This window comes from Helicoverpa zea, chromosome 19 (assembly GCF_022581195.2).
Source record: "Helicoverpa zea isolate HzStark_Cry1AcR chromosome 19, ilHelZeax1.1, whole genome shotgun sequence".
In the NCBI taxonomy this organism is placed as follows: Eukaryota; Metazoa; Arthropoda; class Insecta; order Lepidoptera; family Noctuidae; genus Helicoverpa; species Helicoverpa zea.
In genome coordinates, this window is record NC_061470.1 from 4,133,028 (window position 1) to 4,156,178 (window position 23,151).

The following is a 23,151-nucleotide window of genomic DNA, read 5'->3' on the forward strand; positions in this document are numbered from 1 at the left end:
TACTTTAGATGTTTCTTTAGTAAATACATACCGTATTTATCCAACCAGTAGTTTGTCGACTGCCGATGTCGCTGTTGACAGATGATCTATTGTCTATGGGCGAGTTTGACGTGTAAATACTCTGATTGCTGCTCGGACCCATCAGCTCGAATTCACCTGAAATGAGAGCGGTATTGAATATTGACTTAATGAGAATATGCTCCAAATCAAATATGACCAGAATGAAAATTCCTCGTCTTGAGCTTTTGAGTACGTTTTTTCTGCACCGAAATAAATCACGATGCCTGCAATACTCTTAAAAAAAATAGCTATTTTCTCCTCGTTCAGTACGCATTTCGGAACAACTAATATCTACTTAAAAACACATACGAAAATCTTACCACCATCACGGCTCTAAAAATATTTCTTACGTGCTATGGACCGGAGAAAGACATCTTCCGTCTTGGAGAAGACTGTAAAATATACAAGAAAAAATAAAATATCTTACCAGCAATATCGCTACTCTTCAGGTACTTCTTATCGGAGTGCATGAGCTGCCAGAACTTGATGAGGGAGATGATGTCCTCCCTGAGGGCGCTGGCACTCTTGGCGGGGCACGTCAGGCCGCGGCAGAAGTAGTCCAGGCACGACGCGTACACTCGCTCCCGGAGGATGTTGCGAGCTATGGAGCGGGGGAGGATGTCGCCTTGCAGGAGGGATAGGCCGCAGGATAGGAGTCTGGGGGGATGACAAAATATATCGATAATTATAAAAAAGCCTAACGTTAGTATATTTATAGTATAGTTATATTTATACTTCAAGAAAGGGTGAATTGATTTGGGTAATAATGGCGGCTGGCTTCATAGCACTTTTGATTTGAAAATACTGAGTTATAGATACAAATAAAGAATAGTATTATTTGACAAAGTCATTAAATTTCTTAGAGCGATAGGTAATATTACCAACTCACCTAAATCTCACCCCAACGGCTTCAACATGTCTGTTTATATGATCACGTATATCTCCAACAGTGATTGGCAGTGACCTGCAAAAATATTATAAAATTAAATACATTTTACTCGGGTGCACGCAGTAGTTCCCTCGGAACGCGTATGAAACGGCTAGCAAAAGCTAGTCACTTTCGATGAACGTTCTATAGACAGACACACATTTATAGTTTTAATATAAAATATGTATTCTTTTCTTCGCTCACCTATGTAACAAACTGGCCAACATCTCGACCTTCTCCAAGCTGTTATACTTGGCAGTTTCTGCTACCTCACACAGGTATCGAACCCACACTGCGTGCGGCGCCACGAAGGGTGGTCGAGGCTCTAGCTTGGCTCCTGTTGATAAAAATATGATTATTGTTGTTCTAAGAAAAAAAAAACATGTTTAAAATCCGGAAAATTTTTGTTCCGGATTTTTTATTGAGTTTTCTAAGTAGTGGCATAAAGCATAGACTTGTGGCAAGTTAGTGGTAGCTAGTTGTTAGTAGTCATAAGGCTTTTCCTGACCATTATGGGAGTCGGTTGCCAGATCAACAGTAGCTGAGCTAAGGTTTTATTACCTTAACTTCGTTGGTAGCTCAACCAGTACATCTCGGACATACGGAAGTCAAATCTAAATACCCTGATAAATAAGACTGCACCCTCTATACATCGACTAAGAATGTAACAATATGTACTATTAACAACACCATTAACTACCAACCTTCATGAGCAGCCAGGGGACTGATCTCATCCTGCTGCTTAGAGAACAGCCCCATCTTCCGATCCACAGTGCTCTGCCACGCGGAAAATATTTCCTGCATGAGTCGTATCTCCAAGTCAGGTCGGGCTGTGGTCAGCCATTGCCAACATTCGACTGCCGTGGTTACTGCATCTTCCGTGAAGATTTCTACTTGAGACCAGGCTGTGGAGAAAGAGAGGTACCTATAGTTTTATTATAACATATATTATGTATGCGAAAGTAGCTGTCTTGATTTCACGCAAAACCTTATTCTTCTCCCTGATCTACTTTGAAAGTATTTAGGGCCGGTGCTATATTTTTTCCGCTTTCAATCTTCTCTGTCGTCATATTATCATCCACTACTTTCTCATGTAATCTTTCAGGCAGTTAATCCAACTCTTCCTTGGTTTACTTCTTCTCCTCCATCTATCCACAGTCATCACACACATAAAACATACTCAATCGCCGTAAATAAAATTTCGTACTCCGATACCCTAGAGCCTGACAAAGGAGATAGGCTACATTTTTTCAGGCCTCGGGAAGAGTTTTCTCGGGATGTGGATATCGTATTTTTCGAAAATTCCCCTTTATTTATTGCCTTGACCTCAAGGATCCTCTCCAATTTCACACCCCCTAAACATGTACGTCATTACACTACTCACCCACAGAATGCAGCAGGCCTCGTGCAGTGGGCGCGGTGTGCGAGTGCGCGGCGTGCGGCGAGTGGTGCCGCGCGTGCACTAGCAGAGCTGTAGCCCGCCATAGCGCTGCCCTGTGGTAATTACAATAGTTAGACCATTATTATTTTGTTGCAAATACAATTAAAATTGTAATTAATAGACCATTGAGTTGTATTTTGTATTTAATACTTAAAAATGTAGCAACTATGTTAGTGAATAAATAAATGAATAAAAAGAGATCGAAATATAAAGATATATCGATTTGTGTATCGCACATTTATTATCGATATTACCATGATGTAAAATTGTATAAAGAGAAAATAAAATATCTCGTCTTAAGCCCCAGTTCGTTGACAACTAAACAACTAAATAATTAACTTCATAAACTTAATAAACTTCAGTTGTCTCTACTACTAGAAATTTAAGGATATTTTTTCATGGTCGATTTTCAAAAGTGGTTTTCAAGAAACTGTACCTCCGAGGAAAGTTCCCGTACAGCAAATTATAGACTCAAGTGTCTATTATTCAGAACTGTACATATAAAACAGCAGCAACATATACTCCTTGATAAAAAATATTAACCTGTGCGAGGTTTCGCTGCCGCTGGTGCAAGCATCCCGGAGAGCCGAATGAAGACGAGCTCCAACGCGCCAGAGAGCTGCCTCCCCTCCACCTTCAGCACTCACGGCTCCGGCAATCTATTACAATACGTAGGTCATCAACAATACATAATACATGTGTTGCAAATACCCATAAAGGATAAAATGGATATAAAGAGTAAATAAACGCGAAAGTTTGTGAGTATGTATCACGGAGAAAAGAAACATGAGCGGAGACGCCGTAAGACGGGTAGGTCCGGCGCTGTCTTGTAGGTCAAATATATACGGCGGGCGTGACCACAATTATCAAATACTAGAGGACTTTTGGTATTACACAAAATCGGCGTGTTCTAATTAAGGCGTATAAGGGCGGAGACAGTACGTTTCTCGTCCTCCGCACACCCGCGTTTTAGCGCGCTTCTTTCTTAGGATATTTTCCGTTGTGACATCTCCGCTAGTCATTTTGTTCTCCATGGTATGTATGAATGTTTGTTCCTTTTTCACGCAAAAACAATTTTGATGAAAATTGACAGTAATATAGATTAATTTCTGATTCACATTTAGGCTATTTTTATCTATGTATCAGGACGCGGGTGAAACCGTGGGTGGAAGCTAGTTGACAATAATTTGTTATCGCAATATAGTACGGCTTACTGCAAAATAAGAAAATGTGCAAGCCTTTGCTAAAATTAGTAGGCAGACTGCGCTACGCATACGCAAAATTTTTACCTACTATGAACTGACCGCGGCAAGGCATAATAAATAATAGCCAAATGCATTAAATCCGCTTGGATATTATAAATTAAGAATGAAGTCAGCGACTTGCATCTACTTAGAGAGCTACGAGCTACGTAATTTAGTTGCTGAAAACAAACTCGATTTTAAAGACTCAATGCGCAAAATATTAAAAGTATGGAGATGTGCCCGTAATTTAAAATTGTATCGGGACCTGATGTCTCCAAGACTTCCAGTCCAGTTCGTCACAACATCCCATGCAGCAGCAATTGCTACACAGCGCACACACCCGCGTCCGAACGTACTGCACAAACAATTTTATGTCCCATACATCTTACTCTCAGGAATGTGGATCTGAACGCTGATTGGGTAAGAGGTTTGCAAGTTAACCTTCGTGATCCAAACCATTTGTTGGCATATACCTATAATGAGATATTACGTGACTGCTCAGAGTTTTCGTTTTGATCATTTTTTCTCATCATATTTTATCATTTATAATAAATACATTTTTTTTATGACGGACAGGTGCCACTTCGCAATGGCGGCCATTTTTTTGAATACGCGCTCCGAGTCCTATTTTAGCCTATTCTTGGAACTTCTACTTTTTAGAAAGCGAAGCTATAGTTCGGCCATTCAGAGAATGCGTTCCTGACACGTCGCGATTGAACTGACGACGTAACTACATTCATTGATTATATTATTGATATAATAATGTTGTTTTAATGCTCCTCAATTGTTAAAACGGTAAACAACCAGCAAAAATATTTTTATCGTAACTGCAACGCCATTGCAAAGTTACGTCGTCAGTTCAATCGCGACGTGTCAGGAACGCATTCTCTGAATGGCCGAACTATAGTAGGCACTGTGCGAAGTAAGAATGAAGTATAAGTACGAAGCCAGGACGAATGATCGACCATTTTCACATGCACACGACACGGTCACGGCACAGCCTTGTGAAAGTTCTCTATGAAGCTCATAAATATACTTTAGAAAACAGAAAAAAGGCCTTCCTCTCACAATTAATACGATCTAACAACGCTCAAGTTAAAAAGCAGGAAGCCTTTAGGCTGTCTAAATATACATACATGCATACACTGTAAAAACGACCTTCCCTCTGGCGCGAGCTAGTCGGGTAAAAACAGACCAGAGTGAGAGAGAGCCATTTTTGCAGTCTAGTCATTCAATACATAAATAAGTATATAGCCTACATAAAAACCGGGGAATACATAATATAGAAGTCGATCTATGTAAGGGAGATATTAAGAAATAGCTTTGATATCCCAGAAATTGCTGGCCGCCATTGCTTTGGCGCTCCAAAATACAAATTATTTCGGAATAGGTAAATATAGCTCAATAAAACGCTTCTGCTCCCATTCGGGAAAAATAATGTAATTCAAATATGGGCTTTAACTATTGATTTTTAGATATACTTTACGATGGCAATGTGACTGTGTTGACGTCTAGATTAGCTAATTATTTTGTCAATGATAAGTATATCCAAAGAGCGATACACAAATGCCATTTTTTAATAACATTATTTCTACCGGGTTGGAGCGGAGACGATAAGTGAGCTATGACGTTAAAGCTGACAGCGAATAATTAGTATAATACCTATATTATTTCGTAATAAGCTACTGCAAAACTCTCCAACTACTATTTGTATTGGTACCGAAAGGTCTCTACATGCCTACCTCCGATATTGGTGGGCCCGGTCTAAAGAGCGGAAAGTATGAACGCAAGTACCCCTATCTTGCTTCCATACTTGGAAGGAATGAGGGCCAGAAATGGAGCAGTACAGGCAGTACATAAGCTATTTATAGTTCGGCCATTCAGAGAATGCGTTCCTGACACGTCGCGATTGAACTGACGACGTAACTTTGCAATGGCGTTGCAGTTACGATAAAAATATTTTTGCTGGTTGTTTACCGTTTTAACAATTGAGGAGCATTAAAACAACATTATTATATCAATAATCAATGAATGTAGTTACGTCGTCAGTTCAATCGCGACGTGTCAGGAACGCATTCTCTGAATGGCCGAACTATAGTACCAGTGATAATATACTACCTAATAACAATAATATACTTAGGATAAAGAGAAGTTGCAATATTTAGTTCTAAGTTCATTTGCTGCGTCCTAACAGGGTGGCGTATAACCTACAGTATTATGCCATAAATACATAAACACTAATAAAAAATCACTATACTTATAGTACCAACCTCGCCCGCATACCGACTTCGTTGCGACACCACAGCGAGTAACGCAGCGGAGTCCTGCGTGACACAGGGCGGGCGCTTGTCCAGCGCAGCCCGAGGTAATGGGGCCGACATCCTGTTGAGCCCTGCGGCGCCGAGTAGGGCTCCGGTGGCGAGGGCTAGGCCGCAATGATGCCAGAGGGTGGAGTTTGGTACCTTTATGAAGAACATGGTTATCAAAAATCGCAGGTATTAGAAAAAAGAGTTACAAAACACTTTAAGTGTTGTTATTGACTAGTATTGGTAATACATAAAAAGAAAGGAATACTCATCAATCAAAGTTACACCATTCCATGATCTTTGACGGATGGTTATTGCCTAATTCTTATACAAGGAAATTTAGAAGGACGAAATATTTTACAGCTAATAATTTCTATACAGGAAATTGAATCGTATTACTATTAATTGATGATATTATTATTCAATTTATTGCAGCAGTAAATAACTATGAGGAACCTCTGGAATCAAAAACACAGCTCTAGTATGCAGTAAATATAACATAGGTACCTGATTCAAATATTCTTGCAAATGCGACCTCGTAGACTGAGGCGCCCATTTCATCGCCTCTTGCACTATTCCGTGACAACGATCTGCAAAATCTTTCACAATGCACTGAAAAAAAAAACGAATTGCTCATCTAAGTTGAAAAAAACGCGCATTTACCACACTTACGGCCAGTTTCTTCATCAAAAGTTAAAGTTAAAGTAATGTCTAAAGTAAAGGTGACGGTCAAATTGGTTTTTTCAAGGCTAAAGTGACAGCAAAACTAATAGAAAAATTGAATTTGACCGTTACTTTTACTTTAGACATTACTTTAGCCATAACTTTAACTTTAACTTTTGATGAAGAAACTGGCCGTAAATGAGTGAACGCAATACAAATAAAAGTTGGTTACTCAGAGTTTTGTTTGACTCAGATGTAGCTGGTTGACCAATTACAAGAGCATTTTTATGTGTACTGCACTATTGCACATTTTATAGCAGACTCAACATATTACCTTTCAAGTGAATGGCAGTGAGGAAATATGATCCCGATTATACAATTCTAAACTTTTTATGTATAACAATAAAGTAGAATTTGTCTTACCTCTCTACCTTCTAAAGTGTCTTGCAGCTGTAAAGTGAAGTCTGTTCCAGGGACTTTCAGTAAGGGTGTTTCTTGATTCGCATCCAATTCTAAACTAAAGCTTAGAACTTGGAGAATGTCGAGCATGGACCAGAGGACCTGAAAAGTAATTCCGTTATGAGAAATGAAATCCAAAAACATGTTGGGGCTTTTTTTCCCTTCCTTCCTTCGTTCTAGTTAGTGACGATTCTACAATCATTGCGCCGAAAGTTCTTTAAGACAATGGCTTAATAGCCAAGAGGCTCGACTTACACCTAAAGAGGCTCTCGTTAGACGGTTGGGATGCAGAATGCAGTGCTACTCGACACGGCATGCAGTCTGGAGGCTTCTGTCTCTAGGACCCTAACCACCGGTACTTTGGACCCTGTGCCCGATGTCGGTAGCCACCTATTTTTTATATTTTCAAATGTTATTTATACGTACAAAAATGAATAAACGAAAATAACTTAAAATATTCTATAACTTACCCGACAGTTCCACAACAGATGAGGGAACCTGTCGACCAGTCCCGCGAGCCACTTGTCGGCGACCCTGCGTATCTGCTTGTGTATGTGGTTGAAGTTCACCAGCAGGAACTGAGCGTGGCCCTCCAACTCCCTCTCGCGGGACTCGTCCTTAACCTTGTCTGACATCACGTCAAGGAATTTTTGGAATACTTTGTCGCCGACACTGGAAAGGGCAAGATTTTGAAGGGAATTTTATATATGTGAATAATTAGTATAAGACTTCATGTTAAGATTTACAAGACAATAAAATTCTGCGTTATATGGATACCCTGGATAAATAGAGTTACATTCGCTTTGCATTGTGACTATAGTTCTGCATCAGCCAAGTAACTGTAAGAAAAAACTACCAGAGGTATCCTTTTAATAAAATATAATGGTAAAGTTTGTCAGGATGTGTGGATAATGTAGGTATATCTGTATGCTTGTTATCATTTCACGCTTAAACTACTGAATAGATTTTGATAAAACTCAGCAGCAGTAGAGCTTTTTTATAATTTTTATCCATGTGCGTGTAAGCAGTTCCCTAGGGACACCGGTGAAACTAGAATCGGAAGGTAGAACAGGAATACAAAAACTTGATATTTTGAATACAAAAACATGTCTATAAAAATGCCATAAATAAATAGGTAGAGAAAGTTGTACATACCTGGCAACACATTGCCACATACCGGTCTTGTCTTTCTGTAAGGCGGAATCGCTCAAATACTCAATGATTGGTTGTAAGCTTGGCTCCGGTGAATTACTCACTCTGAAATAACAAATGAACAACTTGAATATGACCATACTTTCATACTTTTGCAAAAACTTGTAGCTTGGTATATTGGGTCATCATAATCATCATCAGATCACGGCTGTACATAGGCATTCCCTATTGTATTCGAAAAAGACCAGTTGGACTTTTGTAAAATCGTCTGACCACTTCGTTGGCCGTCCTTTATTGAAGCATCTGGGCCATGGACAGACATTGAAAGAGAAAACATGGATAGAACTTGTGAAACTTTAAGAAGGCTGAGCCCATTTTGATGGCCATGACTCAGAACAACCACTTTCACACAGCCTAAAACATCCAAATCGGTTCATCCGTTTTAGTAGCAGACAGATTCACATAGCGTTCTAACCTATAGGTAACATACATTTTTAAGTCGGATGATATAAAAAAAAAAACAAAAGAATAATATCTCACCTCAAAGTCTCCAACCAATAAACACTCAGTAGATACATACACGGCGCAAAAGTCAACTTATTCACGAATACCGTCACTTCGGGCGGATGGTCCAGTAAATTCGAAATTTGAGTTTTCAACTCCTGAAGTTCGTTAATCGAGACCGAATCGTTGCGGACAGCGGACGTGTATTGGAGCTCTCGCATTTCCGAACGAAGTGACGTTTGGGAGACTAGGAAGGGAGATTTCACTGCTATCTCTTTTACTCCGGCGTACCATTCTTGAGGCCATAAGCCTGTGGAAATTAGGATTATTTTATTACTGTAATTTTTTATAATGTAGAATAGTTTAGTTTGGGTTCATAATTAGGAACGTATTATTATTATTTTTATGGCGGCAATCACAATGTAAAATACTGAATTAAATGTACAAACTAGCTGTTTTATGACAGTGAATCTGACTTTAGCACAATGGTCACAGTAATTGGCATATCATATGTCAACAGGATTTCTTTTACATTTACATCTATGGTACAAGAATTACATTATTACATGGAGGTTCTGTCACGCATTATAAAAATGCACGTTATTGTCAAAAAAAATGCCGAAACAAAAAATCACTCCTCACTCAAAAGCTCATCTATGTAAATACCTACGAAAATAAATTACGACTAACAATGCCTTCTAATAACTTTACCTAGAAGCACACTCGTCAAAATAATGAAAATAAATGAATACACACACTACAAACGTTTGTACATTTGGACCAATGTTTGATCAAACTGCGTTAGGATTTTGTAACACTGCAAATGTTGGTGGTGCTATATCCACCAATGTTTTTGGGTAACTTGCCGAAACATTTCCAGTATAGTATTGCTTTTTAGTTTTATTTACTTTTGTATCATATGAAATCAAAATTTTGATATTTATCTAACATCATAAAACATATCTTCGTGCCTTAAAAAAATATTTTTTACTGAAGTGAATTAAGTTTGCGGATATATTAATCTGTGTCAACTTTTTACAGTTCAACTTTTCATACAAAATATTTCAGATTAGGTACAATTATTTAAGATCTGCCTGCGCCCTGCAGTTTTGCGATAAAAAGGTGGACTTTTTCACTAAATTACATAAACACTCCTATAACATATAGGTAATGAACTAAACACATAGTGGTCGATATAGCAGCACACTAAACAAATCATCGTAAAACCATACAACATACATCTATATACTTCTAGAAGCATGGTTACTCACGCTTTCGCATAGCTACACGAGTCGCCATAGAAGAAGAGAACAAGATTTGAATACATCTATGTAACATCATATCGTTATCTTCTATCAACAATAGCAATTACATACCCAGCCATACTAAAAACTCAAAACTTCAATGGCATCCAGGCCCATTGTCGGTCACGGCTGTTGTCTCTAAGGAGATCAGCCAGCTGCGCAGGACATATTATAGTGCACGAGCATTTGCGCAGACACAAGTGCACTCACTATTCCTTCACTCTCATAATGAGTGCACATGTGTCTGCGCAAATGCTTGTTTACTTTAATAATATGTCCTGATTAGATGGCTGATCTCAAATATTTAATGGTGTCCACAGCGATTTATTCCTCAGTCACGGCGACTGTTCTCTTTAAGGAGATCAGCCAACTGAGCAGGATATATGATAGTGCACAAGCATTTGCGCAGACAGGTGCACTTACTATTCCTTCACTCTCATAGCCCGATGGGACGGCAATCCGACACCACCGGAGAGAGGTCACAAGCAAGGCCGATATTAATTTGCTCTCAGTCTTATTTTGTATGTTTTTCTAAATTGGGCTTTATGTTTTACACATTAAGGTTTATTTTTGTTTTTAAGGTAATATGTAGTTGCTATTGTTGATTGAAGCATGTTATATACATTTCAATAGAGTTCAGAATAGATAGAATACAGCTAAATTATAAAGTTTTATTTGATATTTTATGTTGAATTGGTGCGCAGGTGCAGATAGTAGTCGTTTGCAACCGACTTTTCAAAAAGGAGGGAGTTCTCAATTCGCACGCTTAAATGTTTATTTTTGGAAGTAAAATACATTAAAAACTAGTTAAGCTGTCCAATTTGACAAAGTTCGTATTCGAATTTTTCTGGGCCAAATGAAATCAAATACTCAAGTATGCATTTATCTGCGCCCACGCACTTAATATAAAATCAGTAAAGTTTGTACTTAGCATTAATTTAATAATTCGTGGGTAAGTTGTGAACTAGTTTGAATTAATAATAAAAATAAATAAAATATTAAAATGTGTTATTAGAATATAATAATATTTACCTGATTCAGCTGCAGTGAAACCCATGACTACGCAGTATAGCCAGAAATCTTTGAATAGTTTGTGGAGACGCGGTTTCGGGTTCCTGATTGGGGGTAACCGTTTTACTAGGACCTGTCGAAGAGTTTAGTGTGCTTAGTATTATCTTGTTAAAAGTTTTTAAACTTAAGGTAAACGTGGTACAGTAGTTCACGCAAAACTCTCTTCAATCAAATTCTGAGTACAAGCATGCACTAGCTGTTTCCAGTGATTTCACTCTTGTTCCAGGGGAACTTCTTCCCGTACCCAGACAGAATATAGCCTATATATCTCGGGGATAGTCTAGCTCCCAACATTATTATAATTATTCATATCGATTCAGTAATTAAAAAAATATCAATGACTCTCTGTGACTGAAAACATCGTTGTGGAAACCTAGCCTTTAAAGTCTGAAATCGCCAACCCGCATAGAACAAGCGTGGTGCTCATCGAACATTCCTTCTTCATATATAAGCAAGTTGTGCCGTACATTGGGACAGTAAAAAAGGCTTATAAAATACAGAGGATAAGATGAAATATACAGGATACTCACAGCTATAACAGGTATAAGTACACCCAAGTTCCCAGCACTCCCAGATGCCTTCAACACTGGGGCCGGCGATCTGTCCGTCGCCCTCTCCCCTCCCAGTCCCAGTTGTACGAACAACTCGAGCAGTCGAGTGAGCAGCTCGAGTCGAGCCGTAGTGCCGCGAACGTTCGCCGCTATGTTCGCCAGCGCGTTTAGTACGGCGCCTGACACGTGCCTAAGAAAATAAGTAAACCAATTTTTTACGGAAATTCGACCCATAAATGGAGCTCTGAACCACACATTTAAAACTTTTATGTAAAAGAGCGTACTATAAGATAGGTGATTTCTTAAAAGATAACATTTAAAATACCTACTAAGTTCTGTTTAAAGTAAATACTTATTTTGTTTAAATATAGATTTTAGATTTTAAATTTTTAGTTTAATAAATGTAAATTTGTACGCCTGACATGGCAAAACATATTGAAACTGTAAATAAATGTAACACCTTTATAACATATGTTTTTAACAAATAAATTTATCTTTATCTCTTTATCTTTATCTTTAACATTACAATATGCTATTCTAATTAAAACTGCATTTTTTTATAACATAAAACAAACGCTTAAAGTACGTTTAACCGACTTCCCGAAAAAGGAGGAGGTTCTCAATTCGGATGTTGATGTTATTCATTTACATTTCTCGGAAATTGAAGGTCCTATGTATAAAAAACTTAGTACGGACTGCAGTGCCATGCAGCCCAGCTGGTCTACTATCAGGGTGTCTAGTGATGATGTACTCACCGGTACTGCTTCTTATCATCAGTGTGATGGTAGGCGGCGCTGGCAGCCTCCACGGTGATGACGGTGAACATCCGCATGATCTCGTCGTGTGCCGGACCCTCGGGGCTGGCCAGTGCCATGCAGCCCAGCTGGTCTACTATCAGGGTGTCTAGTGATGATGGAGCTCGGCAGAGTCTGCGGAAGTTTCAAAACACAATTTGTTCCACATAGTTCCACTTTCATCCCGGAGCAAAAAAATATTGGATGCTTTAAGAAAACAAAAGAGCAAAGCTGGAACACCCTATAACTTTAAAACAGTTGAGTCAATTTTGATGAAACATGTGTCTAAGAACCAGTTCACGAGTAAAAAAAAAACACATAAATCTGTGTAAGAGCTATACATAGTATCACAGACATACAAACCTATAACACCCCTTGTTTTTTTGCACAATTTTTGCACTATGGGTCAAGAATCGAATAAATATGTATCTTACCTTTGCTGGAAGAACTGCAGAATGGTGTCAGTTGTCTTGGGCGTGTCCTTCAACGCCACGGCGACGTGGCCCAGCATGATTACTATGTTCGTACTTATTAGAGAAGATTCGCTGAAATAAAAACATTTAATTTCAGTGTCCAGATTAAAATGGGTTTTGTCAACACATTTGTGTATATGAAGGAAAGATTTCGAACGATCTTTGGCTTTTGTGTCCCTTTCAATGATTGCATTACTCTTTACATTGCTTATACCTAGGATTTATCCGATTTTCAACTAAGAGACTACCACGAAAATGCAACGAATAGACCAAAGTTTCATTTGCCTTTAAATAATCACTTCCAAACCCTTATTTTGCAAAGTGGTCAGTTGTGTCTTTGTACGATATATTTTCACCATTCTTACCAATAGGTCGTGATGCTCAGATAACTGGTTCGAGGGCATCAGTTAGGCAGTTGCTCCATATAAAACACTCAACTCTAGTTATAAAATGGCTAGGCAGATCCTCACCTATCACTAGTCTCGGCAGTGAAGAGGCGATTGCTGACGGAGCCCACTAGCGCGGGCACGCAGTACGGGTCCACCGTCAGGGCCGCTTCTAGCGCCACGCACAAGTTCTCTATGGCGGCGTCTCGAAGCTTCTCGAAGGGCGTCGATTTCACTGGAACACCGGTCTCGGTTAGGCCTTGTAGCTCTTTGCCTTGTACTGAAAATGGTTGATTGTAAATGTTACTTTTATGTGGCTGTTTCCTGCGGTTTTACTCGTGTCACGTAATTTACAAATATAATTTCCAATAGGAAAAGATTGGATGAAATTATGTTTCACTATCCTAGGTGGCGGTTTCACCCGCTTTTCGAGGGAAGTTGTAGTTTTATCCAAAAAGTCATTACGTTGTTCTGATATATCTATGAATAAGCCATGTTACTGCCAAGTTTCATCAAAATTCATTTGGTAGTTTTTTGTGAAAAAGGAACAAATATTAAATTAAATTTACGAGTGTGAATGAATATGTTTAATATGTAATGTTATTTAAACTAATCGTCATACTTAATTTCTGGTGCAAATAGAACGATTTACTGATATTGTTTTTACGATTAGTTGTTGATAACGCTGAAAGTATAACAATACTGATAAGTAGACTTTCTAGTTCTGAAAGTTAAACTTGTGTCTATAAAATTCAATAAACAATTTAACTATAGAGTGTAGGACCATTGAACCCCATTCTGTCCAATCACAGCTTTCTAAAACATAGTCACATTTACATTCGCTCACCCGGATAAATACTGCCTTCAACGGTAAGTGGGCTATCTAACATTGAAAGTATGTATGTTTCAAATTGGATTTACAAACAAACTCTTCATCTTTATAATAGTAAGTAGGTAGATTATAAATAAAGATTCTGACTCACGAGTGACTTTCATGTGTTCCTTGCCGGTCTTCTCAAGCTCCAACTTGTGTAACTTGAAGAGTATCGGCGATGGTGTCACTAGGAAGTCACGAAGACAGTAGATCGATGTGTTCGCTATCGTCGGGAACTTTGTCGCTAGCTTGCCGAGTCCCTGTTACAGAAATATAAATTAGAAACGCATTTGAAAATGAGAAAAGTAGTATTTTATAAAATAGGAAATTTCAAGGTCCAGATGATGCTAATAGGTTTAAGTCTAACTATCTGGCCGAAAGAAGTATATGTCTTTTAAAAATACCTAATACACTCAGGATATAGGTCCATATTATCCACTGCTGGATATAGGTGTCTCTTACAACTTGCTACTGACCACACTTCCTCACTTTATTCTATTGTTTCAGCCAGCATTCTAACCCCAAACAGCTGAATACTGTTCTCTTACATGGAGCGACTGCCTTTATGACCTCCTCAACCCAGTTACCGTTGTTACCAAGCAACATAAGACCCTTTAGACATGTATGTATAGTGTAGGTATACTTACTTCAAGACAGACCATCAGCAACGGCATATGTGCCAGTATGAGTTTGTGGTTATGATTAGAGTTTATCTTCTCAGTCAAACGTCCACATAACGAATCCGCACCTGCAAAAGTACGAAAACATTAAAATAAACTATTATATATTTCTTTATTAAATTTGGTATATAGTACATTTTGAAAATATTCAATGAAATAAAATATAAAATTAATATTATTTGTGAATCGGGAAGAGGTATGGTAAACTTTTAATTTGAGCAAAACGGGCGTAAATGATTATATTGAAACAAATGCAGATGTATGGTAGGTATATGAACAGGTACTATAAATAAATATATTATGTAATTTTAATAATCATGATACACATAAAATGATAAATTAGTATGGAAAATATAACTATCAAGAGACAAATAAATATGAAAATGATTAGTAAATAAAATATATAAATAGATATAATTTTCACGTTAAAATAGAAACTTTCCCTGCAGAATAACTAGGTTTATTATAGATGGTGAATCATTGAAGAACTCAAAAATTGAACTATCCAATATTCATATTCTGGAAAATAACGAATCTATCCAACAAAATTATTCGCTATTATTAATCTAATATATGTCTGGTTCTTATCACAAACAATATGCTATCCAAATTAAAGCCCAAAGTATTTTGAGCCTTACTGTCTCAGATATAAAACTGATTTTCGAACAAACGCTTCAACTAAAACAAAAGAATGAACTTTTACTGAACCTAATATACCTATAGCGTTTCCTAAAATGTTCAATGCAATTTGAACTGTATTACAATAAGCATAAGGTAAGTTTTCGTTAGTACGCCCAAGGTTAGTTAGCACAGGGGTATCACTCAACACACGCCGGTACCTATTAATATGGTTAGAGCGTTTATAAGAGCCGGTACGTGATAATCCCCGTCCACTGTAACACCATAATACAATACATATAAATTATAAACATTTATTGTGGCAAGTTTCTCAAAAAAATATGAAAAAATTGCATTAAAATCGAATAAAAAAATATTTTCAGGAAACTTGTCACACAAATAAAATAAAGAGTAAAAAAAATAGATAAGCAAATAAAATAGAGATATGAAATAGATAAATCGTCGGTCTCGTCCGGTCACCATACAACAGAGTAGACGTGTATTTGATCCTTGCGAAATTTATTTAACTAGAGTGCTTCAAATCTAAGACTTAAGGTGAAGTAAATAATACTTATTGTGGAGTGAACTATATCCAGTGAGTTGTGACATTTAAAAATACGCGATTGCGGCAGTGCGCCGAGCAGCGAGCGGGGCGACGTGCCTCACCTCCGTGCAACGAGAGCGGTAGTTATTTTTTGACTCGCTCGCACAGTGACCCTGCGTGCGTCGACGTGCCGTACGTAAATATTAGCGATTTTTTTTGGAAGAAAAATTGAGCGTGCATTCGCCGACAGTGTATGCTGGCGACTAACACCTGTGACCGAGCGAAAGCGTATTATTAATATAAGCCGGCAGGAGGGTGCGCACGCGCACGCCGCGCCGTTGTCAATTAACACGACTGTATTTTATAAACTGTGAAGGAAAAATCCAGTTAAAAAGACAATGAGTGTAAGGCGGTCTCCACCTGGAACTCCCGTGTCATTAGAGCCATTACCTAAATGTTCTGCGGCCACAACATATGTTACTGGAGCTGGCTCGCATCCCGACCTATCTAAATTAAGCGAAGAACTTAGCGAGGCCCAAATAAGTTACCGTAAGCGCAAACACCCCCCTGAACACGAATGCCTATGTTCAGATAATATTGAACAAATGAAAAATGACTTATCACGCGTCTCATCCCTGTTGGAAAAATATATTGTTTCAAACGCAGAAATGATAAATCAAATGAACGCGAGTATCATAGAAGTCAAAAGCGAGATGGCCAGTTTAAGGGCCTCTCACGAGCAAACAAAAAACATAATCACCTCAAATGTAGCCGATATTAGCTCACAAATACAAGATATGAAATCTACCGCATTAAACATTACCTCAGAACATGGCAATATAAAAAATCAATTAACTCAAGTTGAATTAAAAATATCAAACACTGAGGATAAAATAAAGAAGCTTGAAAACAACCTTATTCAATCAAAATTAAGCCCTTTATCCACCGAATTTCAAACAAATCAATTATCGGTAAATGAACAAATAATACACGAAGTTCAAGAGCGCAAAAAAAGAGAAAATAATATCATTGTAATAGGCATACCAGAGCAAAATGCACAGAACAGCCAAGAGCGAATGCGTAAAGATGAAGCCGCTGTGTTAGAAATTACCTCAAAAATAACCGACGTAAAGCCGATTAAAATATATCGCATTGGCAAGTACAACGCTGGTAAAACACGTAAAATAAAAGTTTGCTTTAATACGTCTGAGCCGGCAATGTTACTACTTCGTAATAAAGAGAAAATTCCGGATAATATTAAAATTTTCTGTGACCAAACACCTGCCCAACAAAAGTATTTTCAAGCTGTAAAAAATGAACTGACACACCGAATAAACAAAGGAGAAAGTGAGTTAACTATAAAATACATGAATGGAATACCGACTATTGTACAACGACCGTCAAAAAACTACAACCAACAACAATAAACGATACCCTACCTAATACTACAACGTATCAAATAATAGACGATTACCGACTACTAAATACAAATAAATCACGCCTCTCATTTCTCTACATGAATGCAAGAAGTATACGAAAACAAGGAAAATTAGACGAACTCAAATGTATTTTAAAATCAATACCTACAATTGTGCACATCATTTTGCTAACCGAAACATGGATACAGAACGAAAATCAAACCCTACAGTTACAGATAGTCAACTACACGCACTACTATAATTACAGAACAGACAGTAGAGGGGGAGGAGTATCAGCATACATACACAATGATTTAAAACATAACCTCAGTGAATCAATATATCAAGATGGAAATAACTACTTATGGGTGCAAATTGATAAACTTGCGCTGGATATCGGCGTCGTATACAATCCGGGCAACACAAATCTGGAAAGTTTTCTAGATGACTACGAGGCACAATTACAACAACGAAAGAGAGCAATAGTGTTTGGAGACTTCAACATAGATCTGCTCACGAAAAATAAAACACTAAGAAAGTACAAACAAATAGTTAATGAATCAGGATATAAAATATTAAACAAAATTAAGAAAACCTACTGTACAAGAGAATCTGTAACAAAGAAATCTATTATAGACCACGTGAGCACAAACTTAAAAGATCAACAATACGACATAACCATCATCAATTCACCTATGTCGGATCACAAACATATATATGTACAAATAAAAAAAATTAAACCGCCTCCTAAAGTACGCCTAAACTACGAAATAATCGATTACAAGAAACTATTTGCTTCAATGGAATTGTGTGTAACAGAAACAAATAACTATTTTGAACTAGAAAACAAGATAAAGCAGTGCCTGGAAAATAGCAAAGTGTTGAAAACAAAGATTTTGAACCCACCCCAAAATGATTGGGTAAATAATGACATCCTTACTGGAATCAGTCAAAGAAACCATCTGTGGATACAACACAAGAATGACCAAGGAAATGAGTTATTAGAAAATAATTACAAAGAGATGAAAGAAAGAATTGCTAAACTAATACAAACTACAAAAAATTCATACTACTACAAACTATTTACAAATTGTTCTAAAAATCCCAAAAAAACATGGTCACTTATAAATAATTTAGCTAATAATAAAATTAAACAAAATGGTACTCCTACAAAGCTTTTCATAGATTCAAACGTAGTTACTAACTCAAATGAAATTTGCGAGGTCTTTAATAACTATTTCTCTACCATAGGACGCATACTAGCAGATAGTATTCCAAAAAAATATCATGACACCTCTAAGCAATGGCCATTTCGATCCCCAAAAAAATATGATCAAGAACTCACAGTACTAGACCCATGCACTGCAGATGAAATTGTTAAAATTATTAACGACCTAGATCCAAATACAAGTAGTGGTATAGACAGAATAAGCACAAAAGCCATAAAATGTATTCAAAATCTAATCTCAAAAGGCATGGCAAATTGTTTTAATAAACTTATGAGTGACGGGGTTTTTCCAGACAGTTTAAAAATTGCCAAGGTGGCACCTATTTATAAATCGGGGGCAAAAACAGATCCCGGAAACTATCGTCCGATCTCTGTGTTACCAGTGATCTCAAAAATTTTTGAAAAAATCCTACATAAACGCCTATTAAATTACCTAAACTCTTTTGATTTTTTAACAGAACGTCAGTATGGATTTAGAGCTAAAAATAATACTACCGCTGCTACTATTGACCTAATTACAAAAGTCAGGGATAATATAGATAAGAAAAATGTTGCTTTGGGTGTGTTCATCGATCTAAAAAAAGCCTTTGATACCGTAAGTCACAAACTGCTATTACAAAAATTAGAAAGCATTGGTATCAAAGGAAATGCACTTCAAATTTTCAAATCTTACCTAACAAATAGACTACAAATAGTAAAAATAGATAACATTGAAAGTAAAGCTTTACCTATCACATATGGCGTCCCACAAGGATCGATTTTGGGACCACTATTGTTCCTTATATATATCAATAATATTACAGAACTAGGACTCTACGGTCATTTAACTTTATACGCAGACGACACATGTTTGTTTTATTTTGGGGCTAATATTCATGACATTATTTTGCGAGCTCAAAAAGATTTAAACGTTTTGCATGAATGGTTTAAACACAACTTGCTAACTATAAACATCTCAAAGACAAGCTACATTATCTTCAAAGCCAAAAATAAAATAATCCCATTGCATGATCCACTAACTATAGACAACATTCCTTTAGAGCAAAAAACTCATGAAAAATATCTTGGCCTTAGAATCGAAAATTCTTTAACATGGAATAAACAAATTGATTATATTATAAATAAAATTTCCTCACTGTCTGGATCACTCCGCGATATAAGTCAATGCATACCCAAGAAACTGCGATTTAATATTTACAATGCACTTGTAAAGTCACACTTGCTATATTTAATAGAAATCTGGGGTAGCGCGAGTAAAACAAAGATACAAGAACTACAAAGAGTACAAAACAAAATCATCAAAATATTATTTTGTTATCCGTACCTAACACCTACATGCAAAATATTTGAGGAAACACAACTCATGAATATCAAGCAGCTTTATATGTACAATACTTGTATTTTGATAAGAAAAATTATAAATGGAACTATTCACACAAATGTAAAATTTACCAAAAAATCACAAATCAGTAACCGCAGCCTTCGTAGACCTAGCTTACTTGTCCTACCAAGACCACGTACAAATTACGCCAAAAAAGACATTACATACGAAGGAGCAAAATTTTATAACAGTTTACCGTCCCACATAAAAAATGTAAGCTCTTTCAGCGGTTTTAAATCTCAACTAAGTAAATATATTATTGAAACAAGTCACTATCCTACTGGTTGAGAATAAAACCGTTGAACGGTTATAATTGCACTATACCTATTAATTGTTAATTTTATTCTTAATATTAAGCACGTATCATAAATTTTACTGTAACGTATTTTGAATTCTTGATTGTATCGGTGACCTTATTTAGTTTATTACTTTATGTTAGCTTATATTCTCATGTAAGTGGCTTCCTTTGTCTTTTTGAGAATAAACTATTTAAACCTAAACCTAAATAAATTATATAGAGGAAATAGACAAAAGGATAACAAAATTACAACATTGAAAAAATACCCCACCATTTTATTCCTCACCCCGCTCGAATTTCAACCTTACACCTATTAGGAATAAAGTTTAAAATCACCTGTCTCATCGCCAATAGCCCAGACGAGAAGGTCAACACAGGCTGAATTCGCCATGACATTGACCTTGAACTTATTGACCGTGGCGTAGTTACTCTCCCGGTCTTCCCTCTCTGAGGCGTCGTGGTGACGGCTCTGCAGTTCCGTTTGTCCACTCAGGAAGAGGCATTTGACGAATTCCTGTTGATTGAAAATGGATTTTGTAAGAGGAATTATAGAAATCATTATTGATAAGCTCATCTTCATAAGTATTCCTTATTAGAATCTTTGGGGGTCTATGCCTGTCTCCGTTGCAAATATACAGCGTAGGTTAGTAATGAATGTTCTTGTTTTATGGTAGGTATAGGTTTAAGCGTTTCATATTGGAGATTTATTGAAATTAATTGCCAATGTGTCTTCATCATCACTCATCAGCGTTCTTATAGCCCTACCACTGGGCATAGGCCTCCTCCCACACAGCGAAGGATTGTGCGTCTATGTTTCTTTCTCATATGGTGTAAATAGACATCCTAAGACTAGTAAAGGCTATTGAAATTTTATCAAAATAGTAAATAGGTTGTGTCTATGTAATGACAGGCAGGTAATTAGCGTGTGACAGTTATAAAAGAATAATTATCAAATAAATGAATAGTCGCTGCCCAACCATCGTTTTATTAAAAGCTTTCTTCTTTTTCAAGTGCTCTGGTCACTTACCTGAACGTCCTTAGTGAAAGGTCCGGGCAAATCTTTCTGGTGCTGCAAGAGTTCCCGCAGTAGTGTCACCATAACTAGGTTCAAGGTTTCCGAGAAAGACTTGTATGGAAACACCTGTGCAAAGATCATTCACCAGTTATTTTGGGTGCATTGTAGCAGTGTTCATTGTTCAGGTACATAAAGAAGGCAAAGATTGGCACAAAAGACAATTCGCAATGGGAATAAATATAACTGTAAAGATATTAAGGTATTTAACATGTGGTGTTTGCCTGTAATAGGTTATGCATTTAGCTTGTAATTTTGCATGCATCAATTTTTCCTGTACTTTGTAATAACTATTGGCATTCCAAATAAATAAATATTAGAAGAAAAAACCACGTTTTACTGCGAAATTGTAAGGCTCTTTAAGGCATTTGGTGACTTCGCCTTTTCATAACAATTTGCCTTTCAACAAAAGAACGGTATTAATTTAAACTAACCTGAATCTGTCCCGATGCGTAAATATCTTCTGCTTCTTCATCCAAAAACGCCAGCAAATCTTTGGTAAGCAGTTTCTTAGCTAAGGAAAGGATCGATTGCAGATACGTCACGTAAAATTGCACATTGATCCTTTTCTCTGGAGACTCCGAGAACCTCATGTATGGGAACTGGTTGAAACTAGACCCGAACTTGTGGAAGAAATATGTTGTAGGGTCATAAGGAACTGAATTGTAACTATGCAATGACCCCCTTTTAAGGGTCCCTCCTGTGCTATCAACCGTATCGTTTCCATGATCCATAAGATTTTCATTATTAGGATTTAAATTACCAGATAAGGACCTTGGGATAATAGGTCTAAATTGGTTGAACTTTCTCTTTTTATCTAACGTGGAATACTCAAAGTTTGGTTCAGGTTCCTTAGTCTTCACAGGACTTGGGGGTTGCGGAAATAATCTGCAGAGTAGAGGCGGCTCAACTGTAGCATACCGGCCCATAGAACGAGCTAAACCTATCAAAATAGGAATGGTACTCTTGCATAATTGAATTTTGGAAATGGTGCTACTATAATCCTTGCTCTCATGACAAGTCATTATGATCTTTGTGAGGTTGGACATAAGCTCTATTTGGGCTGTAATAATTTCCTCTCGCAGTGACGGCTGCTTTGTGGAGATGTCCGAGAGAAGGGTGTTGAGGCAGAAGCTGAATTTTTCCGACATTGGGATACCTGGAACAATACAATAGAAGATTCATTGTCATTGTTGTTTTATAACATAAAGGAAGTGGTGAAGGGCGAGCGTTTTGGGGGCAGTCTTTTGTAAATTTGACCTTAAAAAAGTGCTGATTTTCAGCCTACTTTGAATAAATGACTTTTTCTCTTTTATCTTTAAGGTTGTATATTTTTTCCTGTTTACTTCTTACTAATATTATTCAAAAAATATTCTTGTTAAGAGTCTTTATTTGGAGGAAGGATTTGCTACAATCCTGAAATCAGATTTGTAAACACAAATGTGACTAATGATATGGAAATATCTGGCCTCGGTAAAGTTTGGGCAAATAAAGGATATAATACACCTGAAACAATACTTGAGCACGTAAAAATAACTTCCAATCTGCATAAATATGAAATCATTGTTTCAGATATGTGTAAATAATGGATAATATTTTCCATGACGTTATCGATTTTTAAGCATGATTTATGTTATAATTTTCGCATGCCTACTGAAGGCGAGATATGTTGTGACTTTTTTTGTTTTTACCACCTTTTGTG

General features: G+C 37.1%; 1 protein-coding gene across 3 annotated transcripts in view; it reads right to left on the minus strand.

Moving 5' to 3' along the window:
* Positions 1-23,151, minus strand: part of LOC124639777 (phosphatidylinositol 4-kinase alpha) — a 54,768-nt gene that overhangs the window by 14,938 nt on the left and 16,679 nt on the right. The window contains exons 3-26 of one of the 3 annotated variants that reach the window (XM_047177245.1): positions 21,884-22,608; positions 21,405-21,518; positions 20,714-20,891; positions 15,730-15,783; positions 14,858-14,958; positions 14,320-14,470; positions 13,421-13,571; positions 12,912-13,022; positions 12,439-12,612; positions 11,663-11,873; positions 11,094-11,205; positions 8,794-9,067; positions 8,257-8,358; positions 7,572-7,773; positions 7,066-7,203; positions 6,487-6,591; positions 5,944-6,135; positions 2,973-3,088; positions 2,373-2,482; positions 1,693-1,893; positions 1,193-1,325; positions 950-1,024; positions 488-717; positions 32-156 (exon numbers count right to left, since the gene is read on the minus strand). In XM_047177245.1, coding sequence (XP_047033201.1) covers positions 32-156; positions 488-717; positions 950-1,024; positions 1,193-1,325; positions 1,693-1,893; positions 2,373-2,482; positions 2,973-3,088; positions 5,944-6,135; positions 6,487-6,591; positions 7,066-7,203; positions 7,572-7,773; positions 8,257-8,358; positions 8,794-9,067; positions 11,094-11,205; positions 11,663-11,873; positions 12,439-12,612; positions 12,912-13,022; positions 13,421-13,571; positions 14,320-14,470; positions 14,858-14,958; positions 15,730-15,783; positions 20,714-20,891; positions 21,405-21,518; positions 21,884-22,608 — 4,085 coding nt within the window. Of the gene's footprint in view, positions 1-31; positions 157-487; positions 718-949; positions 1,025-1,192; positions 1,326-1,692; positions 1,894-2,372; positions 2,483-2,972; positions 3,089-5,943; positions 6,136-6,486; positions 6,592-7,065; positions 7,204-7,571; positions 7,774-8,256; positions 8,359-8,793; positions 9,068-11,093; positions 11,206-11,662; positions 11,874-12,438; positions 12,613-12,911; positions 13,023-13,420; positions 13,617-14,319; positions 14,471-14,857; positions 14,959-15,729; positions 15,784-20,713; positions 20,892-21,404; positions 21,519-21,883; positions 22,609-23,151 lie in introns of all 3 variants that reach the window. The other 2 variants (XM_047177244.1, XM_047177246.1) reach the window with 2 other exon arrangements.